At 33.1% G+C, this 23062-nt stretch overlaps 2 protein-coding genes across 4 annotated transcripts; both read left to right on the forward strand.

Moving 5' to 3' along the window:
- Positions 1–7601: 7601 nt before the first annotated feature.
- LOC146907059 (protein XRI1-like) lies at positions 7602–12404 on the forward strand. 2 transcript variants are annotated; one of them, XM_085727887.1, is made up of 9 exons: positions 7602–7848; positions 9298–9356; positions 9431–9550; positions 9674–9819; positions 10694–10757; positions 10857–10956; positions 11037–11077; positions 11197–11280; positions 11849–12404. In XM_085727887.1, exons 1-9 carry the CDS (start codon positions 7817–7819, stop codon positions 12121–12123), a joined length of 921 nt encoding a protein of 306 aa, XP_085584013.1. In that variant the 5' UTR covers positions 7602–7816; the 3' UTR covers positions 12124–12404. The 2 variants fall into 2 exon arrangements, with proteins under 2 accessions (XP_085584013.1, XP_085584014.1); XM_085727888.1 differs by having other exon boundaries at positions 7685–9152.
- A 2119-nt stretch (positions 12405–14523) lies between these two features.
- Positions 14524–23039, forward strand: PAP15 (purple acid phosphatase 15). 2 transcript variants are annotated; one of them, XM_085727884.1, is made up of 8 exons: positions 14524–15675; positions 16649–17339; positions 18208–18541; positions 18640–18857; positions 20672–20862; positions 21203–21487; positions 22031–22197; positions 22787–23039. In XM_085727884.1, exons 2-7 carry the CDS (start codon positions 17099–17101, stop codon positions 22175–22177), a joined length of 1416 nt encoding a protein of 471 aa, XP_085584010.1. In that variant the 5' UTR covers positions 14524–15675; positions 16649–17098; the 3' UTR covers positions 22178–22197; positions 22787–23039. The 2 variants fall into 2 exon arrangements, with proteins under 2 accessions (XP_085584010.1, XP_085584009.1); XM_085727883.1 differs by having other exon boundaries at positions 14524–14886; positions 17148–17339.
- Positions 23040–23062: the final 23 nt, after the last annotated feature.

Consider the following 23062-nt stretch of genomic DNA (forward strand, 5'->3'; position numbering starts at 1 on the left):
TACTAATCAAAGACTAAAACTTCAAAAGAAAGGCTAATAATAAGATTAAGAGAGTGAAAAACTTGATTTTTTTCTGTGTCCAAATCAAATGATCCAAGTCTCTATTTATAGAGAAAAAAAATCACAAATTTTGGTAAAAAAAAAATTAAAAAAAATTATTTGCAATGAAATAATTGAGTCCAAATTATTAAGAAGATAAAAATTCAGGCAGCCAATCGTAGCAAGCCACGTGTCAATGCTTTATCAACAAAGTCTTCTCTCTCTCCGCGTTTGGCTTCTGTCACGCTCCCTGTCGGCGCGTGAGCTACACGCGCTCGTTTGAGCCAGTAAAATTTGGACGCGTGGCAATGCGGGACAGACATTCAACATGTTGAATGTATTCATCTACTCTCTCCTCCACATCATGTTCAATAAGCTTGCTTCCAATGGTTCAATAACTCTCAATACCCTTTCAATAGGGCCATTGGAGATGGTCTTAGACATAGCAACCTCACTACCTCAGTCTTGGGGAAGGACTCCAAAGGGCTAAGGTCTTCAATATAAAAGCGTGCTTTATCTTCTAAGTTTTTTAGTGTCATCAGCTGTAAGACAATATAAACTGATAAAATGGTAATTAGCAGCCTTGACAAACTGAAAGTTTGTTTAAGTCGATAGAAAAACTTCAATAACTTGCTTGGAGAAAGAGAAAAATTTATCAATAACAATGATACTATTGATCATATTTGTAGCTTTCATAGGTGCGGGATTTGAACTTTGTTTCTTAAGGTTGCAAGTCAAGCTATAATCATTGAGCCGACACCTATTGGACTATTGATTATTGACTAATTAAGTGCACATTCGATATATTTAGATAGACATCATATACTCGATTTATTAATCAACTAGACTCTTGACCCGTGCTATCGCATGGGTCTGTTATAATGTTTGACAGCGTAAAGTGAAATAAAGACTTCACGTTAGAATATCAACAAAGCAAGCAAATTACATTTGAAATAAAACTAATAGTACAAAAAACACAATAATAATGTCACAGGAACCAACTAAAATACATTTTAGAATATTTAATTGATTGAATTAATTATCTAATTAATTATTATTCATTTCATCGATTATTTTATTCAATTTTATTGATTAATAGTTTTTTTTTTTACTAAAACAAAGTTTTTTTGAGGAATACTAAAACAAAGTTATATTATTTCATTCATTAAAGGGTTAAATATGTTTTTGGTCCCTATAAATATGTCAACTTTTCGTTTTAATCCCTCTAAAATTTTCCTTCAACTTTTAGTCCCTATAAAATTTTCAATCTTCACTTTTGGTCCCTCTTTTAAAGTAAACTCATATGTAGAATTCATATTATTTAATAAAATTTTCCAGAAAAATTCAAAATATTATAAGAATCACTCCAAAAAAAATTCAGAATTTTTTAACAAAACATGAATTTAATATGAATTTTTATATTTTTTACGGTTAAAAATTCATATTTAATTTGTGTTTTGTTAAAAAATTCTAATTTTTTTTAGAATACTTTACACATTTCTGCACAATTTCATTAAAAAATACAAAAATTAAATTAAAAATAGGGACCAAAAGTAGTGATTGAAAATTTTATAGGGACTAAAAGTCGAAGGAAAATTTTAGAGGGACTAAAACGAAAAGTTGACATATTTATAGGGACTAAAAACATATTTAACCCTTCATTAAAACATGAGAAATACAAGATGACAAGTAATCAAATATACGGCGACTGGTATATAATTTTGACGCACTTGCTAAATGACGAGCAGCAAAATTTACTTGCATCCTAACCAAACTTATCTTAAAGTTTGTATAATTGGAAGCAAGCATTTTACAATTGTTTACAATTTTGTCAAACTCGGTTTAGTTTATGGATCTATCCATTATGCCATCCGTCTCTATTTTTCAATCTAGTTCAATTGACACATTCGACATCCTCAAATCACCCAGCCAAAGAATAGGTTCAACTTCTATTGGAGTAGGTACACCTTCAAACCATGTTGTCCTTGCATTAATAAAAAAAATAAAATGGCCTCTAAAATCACAAATACACATACCAATCCCAAAACGATGATTTTCTTAAAACACGGGCTGTTACTGTTATGGGTGGTATTGTTACGGAAATTTTACCCTATACCCTTACATATTTACCTTCACCCCTACAAATTACAAAAAAATTCCAATTTTACCCTTTTATCATTTGATACCCTCACTTTCATCTTTTGTGAGTTCAGAGTTCACCCCTACATCACTTGTTTTTTCTTCCCGGAATACTCCAAAAAACAGTTCCCTGGCATTATTTTTCACAAAACTCATGTTCATTTCTCCCTAGAATAAAACTGGAAAACTCTTGGTATTGTTTTCGGTGTGTGAACATCTACGTACAGAAACTTCAAATAGCACATTTCTGTAATTGCAACATATTCCAGTAACAAATTAAGATGTTAACATAAAGAGTTATAAAATGTATGGTGTGTTTAAATGGCAATTAGATGAGATGAGAGTCTGATTAAAAAGTAATTGGTCGAATCATGGTGGATAGATGCCAAAAACAAAAACAAATTATATATAGTTTTTTTAAACAACAGATCGAAATTAAATATTAGAATTTCACCGAATTTTAATATTCCAGGAACAATTTCGGGAACGATTCCTGGACAACGTAATTTCACCGAATTGACATTTCCATAACACGATTCCAATAAACCTTAAAAATCCAGAAAATCTCAAACCTCGATCAATGATTCGGTAAACAATTAAAAGAACAAACACAGGAAAAGGTTAAGAGAAAGAACAATGAAATGTTTTTGGCAAACAATTGTTACTGATTGTTGGGAGCGTTTTTTCAGCCAGGAAGGGATAAACAACACGTAAGTTTTTTTTTTCTCAGAAAAAAGGTGGGGTGAATATGGGTGAAAGGGTGAAGGGTAAACTTGGTAGTTTGTGTTAAATGTTGGGGTCAAGGTATAAATGTAGGGGTATGAGGTATAACTTCCTATTGTTACTGTTATGCATAACGTCTTCTCTTCATCGGGCTTACCTCCGTCATGTCATATTCGTGCAAGCTGAACATATACACGTTCATCTTTTTCCACACCCTCCCATACTTTTTCATTTCTTCACTTCCTAATACACCATAACATCATAGCAAAATGCACTGTATGTTGTTGCTGCAATTTTCTTAAATATCAAAAAGGAAAGAAGCAAAATCTGCTGAATTTATCATCAAAGAACGAATGATATCCCACAATTCAGTTGTTATTCATACCCCCATCCCCTTACTACAACCCAAGAAAATATGTCATTTATTTTGACAATGATCTTCACAAAAAGGACACACATCCGTACATTGAACTCCTCTCCTTTAAAGCATATCTCTTATCGGAAAACATCCTCTAACAAGTATCCACAAAAGGATTGTTACTCTTTGTGGAATTTTCAAATCTCATAGCCTATTCCAATCTCCTGGAATGTGATATTCTTCATTATCAATTATTGTTTCCATCGAATAATGGTATGTCGGCTTAGCCGTATTTATTTCCTTTTTATCTTGATCATTAAACATACAATTAATCAAATCCTACCTCCACGACTTTGCGCTTTGGTCTAGGAGATATGATACTTTCATATGTTCACAACCTTGAATCAAAGGACGTGTAAGGTAAGAATCTTCCATTCGCTTTAGCCATGGTTCAGTCCACATGTTGATGAGTCATCCATCGCCTACCTGTCACCTCAATCCTCCCCTAACTATAACCTCTGAAGTATGGATACTATGCCAAATAGAACTTGGGTTATGGCCTAGGCGAACCCTCAAAAAATCACATTTAAGAAAAGGGTTAAATATGTTTTTGGTCCCTATAAATATACCAACTTTTCATTTTAGTCCCTCTAAAATTTTCCTTCAACTTTTAGTTCCTATAAAATTTTCAATCACTACTTTTGGTCCCTATTTTAAAGTAAACTCATATGTAGAATTCATATTTTTGAATAAAATTTTGCAGAAAAATTCATAATATTATAAGAATCTCTTCCAAAAAAATTTAGAATTTTTTAACAAAACATGAATTTAATATGAATTTTTATATTTTTTATGGTTAAAAATTCATATTAAATTTATATTTTGTTAAAAAATTCTAATTTTTTTTGGGAAATATTTTTACAATATTCTATACATTTCTGCACAATTTCATTAAAAAAATACAAAAATTAACTTTAAAATAGGGACCAAAAGTAGTGATTGAAAATTTTATAGGGACTAAAAGTTGAAGGAAAATTTTAGAGGGACTAAAACGAAAAGTTGGTATATTTATAGGGACCAAAAACATATTTAACCCTTAAGAAAATATCTATCATAAAGTTGACGAAAACCCATACTTCCATATTCCTTTCGCATTGTTAATTTGTCCCAACTCAACCGTTTTATTCTCTTTCCTTGTCTTCTATTTTGACACATAACGAAAGCAAGGGTTAGTAAGCGCTAAACCTAAAAAATAAACAGACAGATTGCAAGCGACAAACCTATCAAATAAGAGTTTCCAGAATCCACCAACATTGAGAGAAAAGTCTCGGTAATTTTTATTGAATGAAAAAGTGTCTCATAGGCTGCATAAGTTGTGTTTAAATAATAAAAGAAATAACAAACTCGTATGGGCTGAAAAATAATAAACTGAAATAAAATAGAAAATTCTAGAATATGTTGAAATATTAAAATGCAGTTTCGGGCCTTCAGACGACCTCGAATGACTAAATTCACCCGTACATCATGGAAAAACGATGAGTTTTGCTCGTGAGGTCTGTGGCTTTACGAAAAGGTATAATTCGGGTCATTCCGACACCGGATGCAAAACCTGCACCATTTCGGATGAACCTTTCTTGCGCGCCACTTCGTCTTCAATACGCGCCGCCAGTTTGTCTACATCACATTTGATCCCCACCAGATAGAATTAATCATTCTTTGGATTTCCTCCCTCAAAGTCGAAGGAAGCAAAAATGTGCTCATGCGGTAAGCAGGAACAAATTGTGCAACTAACTCGATTAAGACTTCTCTACCCAACTTTAAAAGATGTTTTCCAAACCATTGTTGTATCATCCTCCATAGATCTTTCAAGTAGCCAAATAACACCTTCTTTCTTCGTCCTAGCCAAGATATCTCCCCAAGCCAAAAGTCTCCGTTACATGAAAAATAGCCTTTGTTTCCTCTTTTATAGCAACTTAGTTGTTCTTACTTATAAAAGGAATTAGTTGAAGTCATGAGAACTATTTGAGGAATGGTTGGCATTCTATATACATTGTAGAATGTTATAATCATATAGACCCTAATGTAATTGGCAAGATGTTTGGTTCTTATAGATGTTCTAGTTTGAGAGGAGACAAATGTATTGTGATCTACTTGGTCAGAAATGGTAACATGGTGGTTTTCTCGAAAGGTCAAAAAAGAATAGTACTATAATCTCTTTAATTTAATACTCGGTAAATTAATAAACTCTCTAAAATAATAAATTTGTCCGGTCCCGACTTGGACCAATGAAAAAAATTGAAAAACTCGATAAAATAATAAGATAATAATTTTTCGGAAGATCCCTTTATAATTTTCGGTCCCAAGAAAATCATAAATTAATAATTCATAGAAACTGAAAAAAATGTATTAAGAATACATTGAACACATTTGTTCCACTTGTTTACATTTACTGTACTTCAGAAGTCATTATTGATTTCCAATGCATATGAACACAGTAGTTACTAATTTACGTTGAGTCCCAAGGTTCGCTGCAACGTAATTCTAAGAGGCATAGACTAATTTGCCTTTTTGTTTGGTATGTACAATATAATTACTTAAAAACTCTTTAAATTAATAATTATTAATTTATCGATAAATTAATAACTCTCTAAATTAATAAATTTCTCCGGTCCTGACAATATTAATTTATAGAGTTTTAATTGTATTTGGAAAATTTCAAGAATAATTATTTGTAGCTTCTAATCCATTTTGTGGCCCAAATAAATGTACTATCGTGCTCTAGAATGGAACTTTCCCCTATTTGTCGTCAACAAAGATGCAAAAAGGAGTAAAAAATAAAGAAAAGTTTATGTGGTATTCACGTCCAAATTGGTCACAACAAAATCTACAAACTTTTAAAATAACTACAAATATCACAAAATTAAATTTATGAAAAACTATGAAAAACTAAAATAAAATGAAAGAACCAAAGCATAATACCTGAATTAAAATGAAAATTCTAACCAAATCGTGCCGAATCAGATTGTACTTCATATGAGTATTTAAAAATAGATGTCCGTTGATATGAATGAATGAACGAACACAATTTTTCTTGAATGAAAACATAAAAACCAATTTATTTATTTATTTATTGATAAAATAAAAAATATACAGCTTTAAATTTTATCACACAAAAAACGGGTATAGCAATAGCAGTAGGAATGTACATGCCAGCCCGAATTTCAGGGAATTTATGTTTAAATGGTAGAGGAAGGCCCGTTTGTTACGGATTAAAATAAAAGTGATTTTAATATAAAATAATTTAGAGATTATATGAAAAATCAGAATCTATTTTGTGTTTGTTTACCGTAATAAAAATCACTTTTTTTAAACAAATAATCTAGTTTGTTTGGATACAACTATATAAAAGGGATTTTTTGTTACAAAATTAGTTCAATCTTTTAAACTATACTTTCTGTCTCCTCTAAAAAAAATCTATTTTATTTTAAGCTGCTCCTAACAGCTTCTCATTTGAAGCTGTTTTTAGATTATTTTTAGATTCTGATTTTTTTTAAAATCTGTAACAAACGGATACAATACTCTTAAAAGTGATTACTCCCTCCGTCCCATATTACTTGACCTATTTAGAATATTTGCACTATTTATGTACCATGTTTTGACTCTATTTTTCTACTGATATATAAAAACAAAATATAGCATATAAGATGTTGTTAGATTCGTCTCGATTAATATTTTCAAAATATCAAATTTTCGTAATTTTTTCTACTAGATTATTAAAGAAATTTAAGTTTACAATTGTGCATTGACATACGTGATAGAGTCAACTAGGTCAAGTAATATGAGACGGTGGGAGTATTTTTTTAAAATAAGTGATTTTTTTCTTAAAAAAAGTTATAACAAACGGGATGGATCCCAGTTAATAAAGCGTGCTCTGTCGTATCTCGTGCGGTCATCTTCTCATCGAGTGACTTATCTTCTCCACCTTCTCTTCTTTCATTCATGATTTTTTAATTTATTCATATTTTTTGTTATTACATTTACACGTGTATAGTGTGTCTCCATATAAATAGACTTTTGTGTTTTGTCAACAAAAAGAAAACTACATTCCTTAAAAAAAAAAAAACTACATAAAACCATAAAAATAAAAAACCTAATTTTTAATTTTTCTTCAAATAGTCTAATGGTTAAACATAAATTAATAATCACCGTTGGATTAAATTAACGTCTGTAGTTATAATTTTAAGGAGTCCTTAACTTAAGATTCATTTAAGGAGTCCTTATTAATGGACTACTATCGTAGATGATCTTATAAAACAAAGATTGTCAAAAAAAATAAAATAATAATTCCTTAAAAAAAATAACAATAATAAAACAAAGAAAAATGATTATATAAAACATAGAGGTATAAGGTGGTTTCTTCCTTTTGGTGTCTCATTTGCAGAATTCATGCAGTCGCGGCAGTAACATACTGGACTTTCCCTGTAACGGTTATTATTATTTCTCATTTTCAATATTCTGTAACGCCTCTTTCGTTGATGCTGTGTTACCACCACATAAATGGATTACAACAACAACAATAACAAAGACAAGTATTTTTCTTCGCCCTTTTCTCTCTCTTTTTTATTTTTATGTTTATTATTATTTCGGTCTTCCTTTTGTCAAACACACAACACTCTTTACGGGAATTTTGTCTTTCCGTTATGTTTTTTCTCTGTTCTCATCATTTTGATTTGATTTTTTTTCCAACTAATTTTTTTAGTTAATTGAGATATATGTGGTCGTTGATCTTCATCGTACTCCATGTTTTTATTTTTTTATTTTTTTTATTTTGTATTTTGCTTTGAAATATTAATGACTAATGTTTGGAACGGTTCTGATCGGTTTGATATTTTTTTTTACTGTTTGTGGCTTTCACTTTGCAATTTAGATTGTTCAATTTATGTTGATAGAGACAGGACTATGATTGTGTTGGTCGGTTTTTTTATTAACTGCAAATAAAGCGCATACCAATGTAAAATTTGCTGTGTATTTTTCTGATTAAGGTGTGTTTTACAATCTTGATTGGGGATTTAGTTCATGTTACCTCTTTTGATTTATCCACATTGGTTTCTAGCTCCAGTTTTTATGTGTTTTTCGCTTTTCCATGATACGATTTTCCTTTTCGATCAATGTTAGGGATCAGGAGCGGTTCGGATCCCCGACTATTGTGAGAAATGAGAACTTTTAATTATCACCGTTGGATTAAAATTAACGGCTGTGGTTATAATTTTAATTAAAAGAGGCGTGCGACTGGAACTTAATTTGTTTCACCCGTCTAAAGTTCCTTTGTGCTCTCTTCCTCACACATGTTGTGGCACGGAGGAGCGTGTGAAGGCCATCGTTGAAGACCCTAACTCGAAATGCAAGTCTCGAGATGGGTTAGTCGACAATGAAAGATGTGTATGTGAATTAGCCACGTAATTGACTTCCTGTATATTGCCAAATTCCACCTAATCGAGACAGATACGTATGGCTTTTAGGATGATTTTAAATTTTCCTTATAAATACTACATTTGGTTTGTTATAATGGACTATAGTCAGGCGGTGTTAACACCAGCTACTTAGGGTGTATTGAGTTTTGCTTTTGACGAAAGAAGACAACACGTAACAAAGATGAAAACGACATTCTGACGACAACATTTGACATTCGAGAACTATTTCTAACTTCCCCACAAAAAAATTGGATTTTGTTACTTAATGCATTGGGTTCCAGCTTCGTAAAAAGGCACATTTAGGACAGATTTTTAGGAATAGCCTATTTTTATGATGGAGATATTGTGGCGGTGGAAAAGAAGAATACACCACAGAGGGGGACGAAGAAGTTGAATCTACATGCCTTTTTTTAAATAAAAATGTAATCTAAGTTATTGATTTTGATTTGACAGTTAAAATTAAGTTTTCTCGTTTCTCATAACTATTACATATTCTGACCTGAGTCACTCCCTATATAATTTGAGTATTTTTGACATAACATAAATTTCTGAATGTGTCATTGTTAGGGATCCTTGGAATTGGCACAGGGAGGAAGGTTATTGTCTCCAGAAGACATCAAATTTTGGTAAGTTCTAATAACTATGATTGTATGTTTAGTGTAAATAAATGATGTTTAAGAAAACCTAGTTGTTTGATCAGACATTTCACAAGAGCTGTGGAACGAAGTTCCTGGAATTGAAGACCTTCCTATCGATCTCGATGATGAAACAACCCCTGTGAAGGCTTGCATGGATTTTCCATACAGTGTCAATGGCAGTGGTAAGTTCTCTCTGAAAGGCAATTTTCTTGACCTTATCTAATTATTGATATGTACCACCTGAATATATGATCATTATTTGTGGATACAATGCCATCCTTTTAATTTAAACAAGTGCATTTCAGAATCAAATGATATGCAAAAGGATCAGGAAGAATGCTCGGAGACTTCTTCGCAAGCCAAGAGACGGAGGATGCTACAGTTCAACAATCAGAATAGGAATCATTCCCTTTCGGATGAACAGATGTCTTCAGCATATCTGCAATTAAATGTCAGTGTTGGTAGCTTTCTTATATAGTTATTTTTCACACCCATAGTATAGATAGCATAAACATACCTAGTGGGATAAATCTCCCAATACGGTGGGGTCTATAGAACAATCAGACGACACATCATAGGGTCTGTTGTAGACAATCTTAAATATCTCCTGATACGGCGGGGTCTAGTGAAGTCATTTCTCATGCAAAGTGTATATTTTTCGTTAATAAGCTCTACATTGATTTTATCATTATGTTGATGTATATGTAAAGAATAAATCATGTGATGTTGAGTAACCATATTTTTTCTATCTTCTTTTAGTTTTTCCTGTTAGATTTCTATTTTTTATATTAGATTTCATAATTTTCTTAAATGAAATGATTGGTTCAGCTTTAGTGGTTTGTGTTAATGTCTTGTATTGTATTGGTTCATCTGTGAAATACCACTTTTTCAAAGCTCTTCACTGCAAATTTTCGATAACTGTAATTTAGAACAGGCTTGACATAGAGTCCTGTTTCACTTAAACATTTGTAATGATAACGAGGTGTTATTTTCAAATCTGTGATAGTCTTTATCCCATCCTTCGTAGTAATTATTTGTGATCTATTTTTTATTTTACATGATACCTAAAGTCCTACATATAATGTGAAGTATCCTTCTGTTTTAAGTTGATCCATAGTGGTGACTCTTTTATGATTCCTTCAAATTTTCATGATTTGTAGATAGCTGCACTACCACTTATAATGATAATACAAGTTCCTTTTAACATTTGTGTGTCAAATGTGTGTAGTAGTACTATACTGATTTTATTGTAAAATGTTTAGAGTTAAAAATGTACTAGAACAGTGCTTCTGTGTGAATGTATGACTGTTTCATTATGCATATAGGGGACGAACTACTCCAACGAGGATATTTTCCCGGAAGTTTCGCAATGGCTATCTGAGGATTCAGGTTTTCCTCATGCAAGATTTAGCTTTGATTTTTTTAGTGACTTTTGATAAATTATTTGGATGCTTATTTCTATTCTTTGCCCAATGGAATATGCATTAGAAAATGCTTCGTCTTCCAACTACGAGGACCTTGAGTCAGCTGAAAAGTGGTTCGCAGATTGCTTGAAGGATACTGAAATGCAATTATATCCCGATAATCCGTACGATTCTAAAAACCACTGCAAATATAATTGTGGCATATATATTTATATAAAATAATCCTATAATTATGCTCTTTCAGGAACTTTTCTGGCGCAGATGATGTTCAAATTGATGCTACTGGTATGAGACATTGTCTGCTGTCCACTGTTTTCTTCTAATGTTTGTTTCCTCTTTTTTTTTTTCCATAAATTTTACCTCTGTACGTTGAACTTAATTGAAAACATCATTTGCTACTGTAGAGATCTGCAATTTAACACCACCATTTGAACAGAATGTGGCTCAGCTTCAAATCTCTTCAACTCCCAGAAAAATTGTCTTCAAAGGTTTGACCTTTTTTTTATCCTTTTGTCGTTTATTTTTCACTTGATATTGAATAAAGTGGAGACAAGCCTCCAAACGCATACTTCCAATTCCACTTAACTATAATTAAAAACAAGTCATATTTGTCTTCGTGGAGGCATGGATAAGGAGGTTTGACTCGATGGAAAGTAGTCTAAAAGTTCGAGCTAGAGGGAGACAGATATGTATAGGTCAAACTTGTAAAAGAGATTTAGTATATTTATATGGTCTTTCTTTGACTTTAATAATACTTGAACGGAGACTAGGTATTCTTTAGTGAGAAAAGGCTTAGTTATATTGTCTTTTTTTCTTGTTTTAGAACGAGATGTCTACATAATTTCTCATGATTGAAAGATCCTCCGTAGACATGATATGATCATAAAACTGAACCCTATTGTTTGCATACTTTTACTAAACTGGTGCTTTTGTTCCTAAAGCTGGGGTCTTTAATCAATTAATTAATGTAATAAAATGCTAAAGTTCCTTATGCCAGAAGTTTTAGTAGATAGCAGTTAATGGCATGAAATCTCTGACTCGCATTTACATGTGTAGGTCGAAAATCTATTATGAAAACACCAACAGGGTTATCTTCTTCTGTGGCCTATCCATTTGCCTTCATTAAACCCTGTGGTGTCCGTGGAGATGTCACTCTGAAGGAAATAAATAAGCGCATTCAGTCTCCACCTCCTTCAAAATCAAAGGAAATCAAGGAAGATCCTGTAGTTTACCCGAAATCGGCCTTTTCTGGTAAGCCTGTAGTTGGGAAGACAAAAATACTCACCGAAGGCGGAAAAGGTAGCATCACAATTATGAGAACTAGAGGCTAGGTAGGTGGTTTAGTACTAGCTTTTGTCTTTCCCCATTTACTTATGGGGTTGACTTTATCTTCCGTGAACTACCAGATATTAGATACTACTTCAGGCTATTTTGTTTAAGATTGTTTTCTCTGCCAACGGAACTATTTGGCGTTCCCAGGCCATTTTTGTTGAAGCTGCTCTGTTGCTGCTATATAATCGACGCGGTTTAAGTGCTACATTTTGTTGACATAAATTTAAAGTCAACCAATACTTTAGCTTTTGAAATGACAGGTTCATGAAGTTTGCTCTTAGTTTTTATTTTTTGATATACAGCGGGGCCTAAGCCCAAGTTTGTTCTTAGTTTTTGAACTGAGTCAAACTGAGTTTAGTTTTATCATGCCTTCCTTTTGTAGCTTTGTTTCATGGATGCATTTGATACAGAAATTGCATATCCATGCCTGCACATATGTTATGTGTAACTATAACTATCTGTTTTAGGTTCCTTTTTAATTTTGTTAGTTGTGCCTCATATCGAATAGAAGTGTATATCCAGCACTTGTTATTGTTACAGTCTCCAATTGATTCACAACTTGGGGTTTCAAAATGTTCCCCAAAGCTTAAGTTTTTGTCAATTGAAATTGAATTTGAATTTTTCTGCAAAGTTCGTCCAAATTACCCTAATTTTGAATCTTGTACCAAATCAGAACCTTTGACTCCTAGCATCAATGATTTGATTAGTCTCATACAATTCGATAATCATCTTTAATGGTGGTGAGCACTTGTCGCTGGTTATCGAAAGAGTAAAATGATGGCTCCTCGGGCGGTGTATTAAAAACTTCTTGGGATCACCTTGGGTGTAAACTGGAGGGGGAATGATGACGAGAATGAAGGCTACCAGGAACTCGTTAACCGAGGGCAGTGGGAGGTCGGGGAAGGAGAGGGAGTAGATTTAGTGTGGACGGTTTACCATTACATTTCGGGGAACTTTATGATCTAATTCTTAATTAAAGTGCACCACTCAAGTCACTTGTGCACATTACAAATATCCTTGTAATATTATTGTAGAAATAATTTTACATTTTAGCAATCTTTTAGATCCGCAACAATATTACTTGTGAGATCCAGAAATTCCCGTGCTAGTTCGAATCTAGTCTTGGGATTCAACTGAGTCAGAGTTGAAGGATTGGGTGATTCAATGTCGTCACTTGTTATCATGTAAAATTACCTCATGTAAAAATTCCCGTGCCAGTTCGAATAGGAGTATTGTTTACAAGTAGTATCAAGACATTACCTCGTTTTTTATTCAAGATTGACATACTTCCTCCGGTCACATTTATAAGCAAAAATACACTTTTTAGATTCATTGAAAACATAATGTATTTGATCTATATATTGACCAAATACATTGAGTCTTAAATGAATCTAAAAAGTGCTTTTTTGCTTATAAATGTGTACGGAGGAAGTATAGTTTTGCAGATGTATGTTGTCTATGCAAACCCAGTCAACAACTTCAACATAATAGAAACACATAATAAGTATTTTTTTTTTGATAATAGGTAATATTAAGTAAAACACGACTTTTTGGTGTATTCTCTAAAGACAATTGCAGAGATTAATCTCTCGAGTCGGATAGAACCACAAGGTTGTTTTGTTGTCAACTCGATGATTAGTCGTTTAGTGGGTTCGAAGAGGCTAAGTCAAGATAACATCTTGAGAAGTCTTTTTCTAATGACAAATGTTAATACTACCTCCGTCCCTAATTATAAGACCCTTTTGAGAATTTTTTTTGTCCCTTTTTATAAGACCCCTTTGTTATTTCCAAGTACATTAACTATTTCTTTACATACATGCCCCTATTTATTTCACATCTTTTTCTTCAATTAACAATAAATAGTATGTTGAAAACATAAACCAACTCTCTCTCTCTTAAAGGATAAAATTGTAAAAACAATAGTGATTACAAACAATTTTAATGTAAATATCCACATTCTTAATTCCCGTGATTTTGACAAAAGGGTCTTATATATAGGGACGGAGGTAGTATTTAGTGGGTTCAAAGAGACTAAATCGAGGGAATAAAAATGATTATTTTAGATTATCAATAATACAAAGGATTAGATCGATGGATTCCTTACCATTGGAGTCTAACACAAGTAATTAATGTGTATATTATACGATTAAAATAAACTATAGATTACCGTTACCAAGTTGGATTCCTACAATACAGATGTAAAAAACAAATAAAAACATATACTACTAATTCTTACAATTTGAGGGATTAATTTGGATAAATTAAATGGTTCAACAATTTTTTTTGGATAAATTAATTTAATATAAATTTTTTTAATAAAAAAAGATAGAAAAAAGAAAGTAGCACGTGGCAGTTCCCACGGAAACCGGTATGACTATTGACATCATCAGAGTCCACTCACGCCATTACCATTTCTTCACTCACTCTTGCGCGCTTACACTTTCCCTTCAAATACAAACAAAATTAACTTCACACATTCCATTATCCAACAATGAACTCACTAACTTCACTTCAACTTTTCTTCCTCCTTCTCAATCTTCTTCCTCTATTCTTCACTTTCAGTAACTGCCACATTCCAACCACTCTCGAAGGTCCTTTTCTTCCCGTCACAGTTCCGTTCGACACTTCCTTGCGCGGCGACACCGAAGACTTACCCGACGATGATCCCCGTGTTCGCCGTCAGGTCACCGGCTTCCAGCCGGAGCAGATTTCACTTTCTCTCTCCACCACTCATCACTCCGTTTGGCTCTCATGGATTACAGGTATGAGCGAGCATAACAATATTAATCTTGATGATTCTTGATCTTGCAGATAATGTTTGTGTTCTTGATTTCATGCCTTTTACTTATCTGAGTTTAACTGTGATGCATTTGACTGTGTAAAATAGGTTTACACTCTCATCCAATAACATTTTGTATTATGCTAAATTACAAAGATATTTTGAAATTAGTTGTACTTGTGATTTCTTATTGGATCACAGAGTAAAACTATTTTACACTGTCTAAGTGATTGAACTCTTTCGAAATATTTGTGATTAGGCGGAGGAATGCAAGATGTGATGTCAGTGTAAACTTATTTTACACTTTCACTGCATCTTTTATTTTCTCTAATTATTTCTTCAAACAATTTAAAATAGGGAAAATGATAACTGTATGTGTATGTGGATTAGATATAATTTTATCAACTTTTTTATTATTTTATATATTTTTGAAGCAAAATTTTCAAGGTTTCTAATTTTAGAGACTTCAAAAAATTCTTGATGTCTCGTTTACAAGATTTTGATGCCTTCAGGACTGTATGTCATGATTCTTGATTTTGCAGATAATGCATTTGTGTACATGATTTGATAGCTTTTACTTATTTATTCGAGTTTAATGGTGATAATGACAGTGTAAAACAACTTTTCACTGTCATCCAATAAAAAATCATCCAATGCAAGATGTTTATTGGATGTTACTGTGAAACTATTTACTGTTAATGCATCTTCTATTTTCTCTATTTATTTGTTGAAAAAAAATTAAAATAAGGAAATTTGTAAATGTATGTGCCAGGTTAATGGTGGAGTTTAACATGGGAAAGGGTAATCCTTTCCCACCATGGGTCAATTGAGTTTTTACCATGTGATCAAAAAAAGACCATGATATTATTGTGCTCTCTTTGTATTTTTTTCACATCATCTTCCCCAACTATTCTCTCTCCTCTCTCTCACCACCACTTGCAGCAACTCATCCACCACCAACAACGTCACTATCACAATATCATTTAGTCACTTACCAATGGCTTCTAATTGAAAACCAAAAAAATAAATGTAAACATTAATCATCATCAAACTCAAATATCCAAGTCATAAAACTTATAACAACTACATTTCACTCAAAGATTCAAATTTTTTATACTGGTGTTGTTCTAGATGTAACAAGTTGAAAAGCTTTTTCCTCAACAAAAACAAAAAAACAAGTTGATCGAAAGTCAATTTTGCAAATTTCTTAAAACTAAATCAACAATCTTTTGTGATACCACTGCCATTCCCGTTCAGGAAATTTTTGGTCAATATCATGCCAAGATTTTCCCTTCCAAAAATCATGATGTTTGAACTATAATTTGAAATTAATTAATATATGATTTTTCTTTTACAGAAATTAATTCATATGAGTTATTTATTGAAATTAATATGGAGTTGTTAGTTTTTTTTTGAAAGAATGGAGTTGTTAGTTAATGGCATGAAATTTTCGGTCAATATCTTGCCCAGATTTCAGTATGAGTTATTTATTGAAATTAATATGGAGTTATTTATCTATCTTCAATTGATTTCTGGGTAGTGGACTGATGGTGGGTTGCAATGGCGTGGGGACATATATCTTAAAAACATGAAGGAGAGATAGTGGTTGGGAAAGAAGAAACTAGGAAAAAATATAGTGTTGAGGGAATATGATTATATTGTGGTCTTCTTTTGATCAAATGGTAAAAACCCAATTGACCCATGGTGGGAAAGGATTACCCTTTCCCATGTTAAACTCCACCCAGGTTAATACTCTGTATAGTTTTGTTGATGGGATGCAGTTGACAATTTGAACATAAATGAATATGGTTTTTTATTTTTTTATGAAACGGTGTTAGGCATTTTGCTTTTTGATGATATGATAATGTTAGAATTAGAGAAAATAGAAGATGATAACTGTTGTAGTCTGGTCGCAATTCTTGATGATTCTTGATCTTGCAGATAATGCTTTTGTGCTCTTGATTTGATAGCTTTTAACAGTGATGCACTGAGAGTGTAAGATAGTTTTTTTCTGATTGGACGACAATGTAAAACTATTTTACACTGTCAGTGCATCTTCTATTTCCTCTATTTCTTTCTTGAAAAAAATTAAAATAAGTACTAACTGTATGTGGCAAGTTCATACTCTGTTTAGTTTTGACGGATGTAGCAGTAGTTGATGATTTGAGCATAAATTAACACGGTTTTCTATTTTTATGGAACGGTGTTATGTATTTTGCTTTGTTGATGACGTGATCATGTTAGGGGAATATCAAATTGGTAACAACATCAAGCCATTGGACCCTAAAACTGTCTCTAGTGTTGTTCGATATGGAACTTCAAGACTCGAATTAGTGAATGAAGCAAAGGGTGAATCCCTTGTGTACAGCCAGCTTTATCCTTTTGAAGGTCTTCAGAATTACACTTCTGGGATCATCCATCATGTTCGGCTCACAGGTGAACGTTGCTTTTTGTTTCCTATTTATGTTAAATGGAACAAAGTAACCCGAATAACTGTTTCTGTTATTCTGTTTTAGGTTTTCTGATTTTCTGGCTAGTTTATTTTTGGGTTTGAGAAACATAGGATTTAGTAATTTCCTTGTCTAAAGTGAATGGTGCACTATATAAAGGTACTACCACCATTTAATTTTTCAATCAATGTTAAGACCATAACAATTTCGTAGTTTTTATACACACACACACTTAACTATCGAAAGTGCACCGCTCAATTTAGAAAGCCACATCCTCCGGTGTGATGAGTACCACCCGTCTCTAGGCTCTAGCATTCAGTATATCATGTGTGTTTATTCGAGAAAATCGTTAAAATTTCATTATGTGTACAGTTTCATTAATACGCTATCCTGTATTGTTAAAAAGCGACTATAACGTTATACTGTAGCAGAATTTGAAGAAATTGCTATTGTTCCTTTATACACTTTTATTTAGTGCAAAATGTTGTCGAGCAGCAACGCTATGACACTGTTGCTTTGCAGAATTTTAATGAACCACTATTTTCCGCGATTTGCAATTGACAACACTGATGTTACCAAAATTATTTTAGTTGTTGCTATTGAACATTGATGTATGGTCTTCCATTGTCGACCGAGGTTAACACTTTGAATTAACCTTCTGTACCCTTGTCATTGTATTGGTACGGAAGATTTGGAGTTTATTTTATCTTCAGAGGAAAATTAGATGTTAGATTAATAAGCCTAGTGATGGGGGGAACGCTCCATGCAACTAATTCCACCGTGATAAGGCTAGTTATCATTTTATGAAAGTTTCATGTTTTAGTTTTTTAAACTAGTTTCCACTGTATATGTAGGATTGGAACCAAGCACACTATACTATTATCAATGTGGCGATCCCTCATTACAAGCCATGAGTGATATATATCATTTCAGGACCATGCCAATTTCTGGTCCACAGAGCCACCCAGGAAGAGTTGCAATAGTAGGAGATCTTGGTCTCACGTATAATACGACTACTACCATCAGCCACATGACTAGTAACGAACCTGATCTTGTCTTATTGATTGGCGATGTAACCTATGCTAATCTGTACCTCACAAACGGAACTGGCTCAAACTGTTATAGTTGCTCATTTCCACAAACTCCTATACATGAAACCTACCAGCCTCGATGGGATTATTGGGGAAGGTACATGGAAAATATATATTCATGTTAACTATTAGTTTGTGGATGATGAAAAGTACCGTGATATTATTTATTTTAATTGTGTCTTCTAATGGTTCCAGGTTTATGCAGAATCTAGTGTCTAGGGTTCCAATAATGGTGGTAGAAGGAAATCATGAAATTGAACTACAGGCTAGAAACCGGACATTTGTGGCTTACAGTTCCAGGTTTGCGTTCCCCTCTGAAGAAAGTGGATCGTCATCCACATTCTACTATTCTTTCAATGCTGGGGGCATTCATTTTATTATGCTTGGGGCTTACATTGATTACGAAAAAACAGGTATTTTCCTGTTCAACCCTTTTCAGTAATCACTTCTCAGTTATGTGCCTTACATAGATTTAATTTGGGTTATTACTTTTAAGTATTGTTTTCATTGGCAATGATCTGTATCCTTTGTTTCAAAGATAGGCCAGAGTGAAAAGAAATTTAAAGGAGAAAGTAAATTCTTTTATTTGATGGTTTGGCTATTCTCAACTTACGGGTAGCAGGAGCTGTATTGTGGAATTAAGATAGGAAATGCAAACAAAAAAATATCTGAAATTCGAGAGTGCCTTGTTTAACAAATTGCATTTTAGTTCTTCTATTCTCTTGGTCTTAATCACACACCCACTACTCTCCCTACTGCAACTCAGTTGTTTGTTACATAGTGGAACCTTTTCATTTTCTCTTGTCACCTCTTGTTTCTGCTTGCATACACCTTTTAGTTATTCTCCCTCCTCAAGAGACACACCTTGTCCTGTTTTGCAAGGATGCCGCCTGCCGGCTGCCTTATTCTCCCTCTCAGGTTGATATTGAATCTTGAAATCAATCCCCACAATTTGGAGATCCACTTCTACTGCTCCTCACACATAAATAACTCTTTGATCCGCTGAGAACTTCAAAGTTTTCTGACCATAGTGCTTCTTGAAATGTCCCTGGTTTTTAATAACAGGTTCAGTGACCATCAACGCTCTCTCACACACTGATTTATTTTGGCCCTTAGATAAAGTTTTTTTTGCATTAATACTCACCCTACCCCTTTTCATAATGGGTTATGTTACAAGACACCTTCATAAAAAGTAGTGTGGTGTCTTTTATCAAGTCACACCTCAAGGTGTGATTTTCACTTTTTTAGTTATAACTTTGATAAAAGACACCTTCATAAAAAGTAGTTGGTGTCTTTTAACAAATGCTCATAGAGTAACTTGATAAAAGACACCTTCACAAAAGGTGTCTTCTATCATAACCCTTTCATAATTATCTACATCATTTTTTAATTTTTTTTTTTAAAATTTGAAACTACCAATATAAAAAGAGTTGCCACTTACCATTTCTGTGTTAAGAGGCACAAAGGCATCTTGAGCTTCCCTTTCCCATTTAAAATTGTCCTTCTAAATTTTCGTATAAGAGACCAGGCAATTTTCCCATAATTCTGCACAAATTTTCGCTAATATTATCCCCAAGAACCTCACCAATCCCTTATATCCACCAGGGTAGGTCAATTCCTCATATCCTTGATCTTCTTTGTGTCTGCAGAAACTCCCTTCTCATGAATTAAATGCCTCAAATATTCCAGCTGCCTTTGATGATATCTGATAAAACTCAGCTTTTTCCTTGAATCAGAACTTGATTCAGAAGAACACAGCTATCAAGTGCATATTTTGTGTAACTGTTGCATTCTTGCAAACTTTTTCATCCATTTCAAAGCTTTTTAACGAAGCAACATATTGTTGTTTGGCTCTAATGTACCTTTAGGGACTAGTATACTGTATATGGAGAATCAAACACTAATAATTTTGGTAGAGCAACAATATGTTCTTGTTACTGATATTACAAGTTACAATCCAAGTGTAAAAGGAAAAGAATATTCTATTGTAGAAACTGAAACAAACATTTTAGTCTTCTTGTTACTTGAAGAATGGTTTATTGGCTGTTGAATGTGCTTAAAATTTGCTTTATGTTCACGTCACTATTTTGGTCTCTATTTACATTCAGACGCTTCTACTGTCTAAATTGTTTCATAAATTGTTCCATAAACTTAATTGAGTGCAGCTGAATTTTTGATTTTTTCCATTTTCCTATCTTGTTATCTAAGCGGCTTATTATCTTGACAGCTCAACAATACAAGTGGCTGGAGAGAGATCTTGCTAATGTTGATCGATCACTAACTCCCTGGCTTGTAGCTACCTGGCATCCACCATGGTATAGTAGTTATAAAGCTCATTACAGAGAAGCCGAGTGTATGCGGATAGAGGTGGAAGAGCTGCTATACTCTTATGGTGTGGATATAGTATTCAATGGACATGTGAGTTATCCTAAACCTAATAAATAAAATGTTGACATTCCATTTAAGCTTGTTCTCTTGCAGATAATGAACTATTATAGCCATGAAAAAGAAATGAAAACAGAAAAGTTTTATACTAATGGTTAATGGCCATTTTACTTTTTTTCAGAAGCTGATTGAACATTTATTTTATTTAATCGGCTTTGATTATGAATTTTGTCTGATATGCTTCTCACCTATGTTCACTACAAGCATGTTATTAAGAGTTTAGCAACAAAGTTTATGTGCACTAGTAGTCAAATATTTATATGATTTTAAACTAAGCTTGTGCTTTTTGATTTTTTCTTAAATTGATCACCAGGTTCATGCTTATGAGAGGTTCAATCGGGTTTATAATTATAGTTTAGATCCGTGCGGTCCTGTATATATCACTGTTGGGGATGGGGGTAACCGAGAGAAAATGTCAATACCATTCGCAGACGAGCCTGGTAACTGTCCTGATCCATCAACTACTCCTGACCCTTATATGGGTGGCTTTTGTGCAACAAATTTTACATTTGGCCCAGCAGCGGGAAAATTTTGTTGGGATCGGCAGCCAGATTACAGTGCTTTCAGAGAAAGTAGCTTTGGCTATGGAATTTTCGAGGTACCATTCCCTTTGTACCCAACCACTTGTGCAGTACAACATAGCATGGTAGTAGAAAAGTTACATTCAATAAATTGATTCACAACCACTTTTAGGTTCTGATGCTATGAAACAATGCTCATCAGCAACTTAACATTATACTACACTTAGATTTGTCACAAAATACAACTTTGATTTGCACTGGCACCTTGTTTGGAATAGGGTAAGAGAATGGAAAAATTGCATAAAGGAATGAAAACACATACTTCTAAATATTTAAAACATAAAGAAAGAGAAAACTGTTACATTTCTTTTATTCTGCTTAACAATCCAAAAAATCATCTCATTTTCTACTCCCTTTTTACTTTCCTTTCTTTCACTTTCTTTTGGAAATCATTAGGATATATCATAACCCAGCAAAGACATTCGTGGCTCTTAAATAGTAGCAAAATCTAATTTTCATTTATGAAATTTAACTTCAATGTCCTTCCTTTAATTGACTTAACAATACGTGCATAAGAACACTTTCTCATATCTGACAGTGTTTTAATGTGTAATATGCAGGTAAAAAATGAAACATGGGCTTTGTGGACTTGGTATCGCAATCAGGACTCTTACAAGGAAGTTGGAGATCAAATTTACATAGTAAGACAACCTGATATATGTCCTGTTCGTCAGAGGGTGTATAGCAACTGTGTCGCTTCATTTTAAGAAACATCAATAGTACATTAGTTGACATCTATGAAGCCCCGATACGGATACGGATACGGGTACGATACGATACGGGTACGCGAATACGTCAAAAATTTCAAATTTAGGATACGATACGGCTTGGATACGTTTACAATTTTTTTTAATATATATATATATATTAGACATAAACGCACAAAAAATAAATAGCGTGAAATCTTAAAACTAATTACACCAAGTCAAAATACAATAGACCATTCACCAACTAAGATATCCTTTAAACCAAAACATACCATATAAACAACCTGCACTATGATGATACCAAGGTAGTATGAAGATAGTCACCCTTTTCAAGTAATGGCCAATATAATGATCCCAATTTACAAAAATTAATACTTGTGATCAAAATACAAATAAAAATTAAATTAAATCATTCGGATACTTCTGGGATACGTATCCGGGAGTATCCTTAACGTATCCTTAAGGTATCCAATATATTTTTAAATAAAAATTAAATTAAATCATTCGGATACTTCTGGGATACGTATCTGGGAGTATCCGCGGAGTATCGGTATCCAATACGTATCCGACACGGGTACGGCACCATTTTGGAGTATCCGGGCTTCATAGGTTGACATTGATGAAAATGTCATTATAGTTAAATAGGTAAATATACACATACCTGGAAAGAGACGAAAAAAATGCTAATTGCTAAATTCCACAGTGAATTGAGTGGAATGCAATCTTTCTTTTATTACAATGTTGATCCTACCTAGTACCATACTACTTGTTAGCAATCTACTTACAGAATGTTAAATGAAAGTTCGTGGTATATCATTAGAATCTGATCAAAATGAGAATGAAAAATGTGCAGTTACATCAATGCAGCCCATGCTCTTTGTTGTT

This window comes from Medicago sativa, chromosome 7 (genome assembly GCF_051527215.1).
Source record: "Medicago sativa cultivar Bolivia chromosome 7, Bolivia_mono, whole genome shotgun sequence".
Taxonomy (NCBI): Eukaryota; Viridiplantae; Streptophyta; class Magnoliopsida; order Fabales; family Fabaceae; genus Medicago; species Medicago sativa.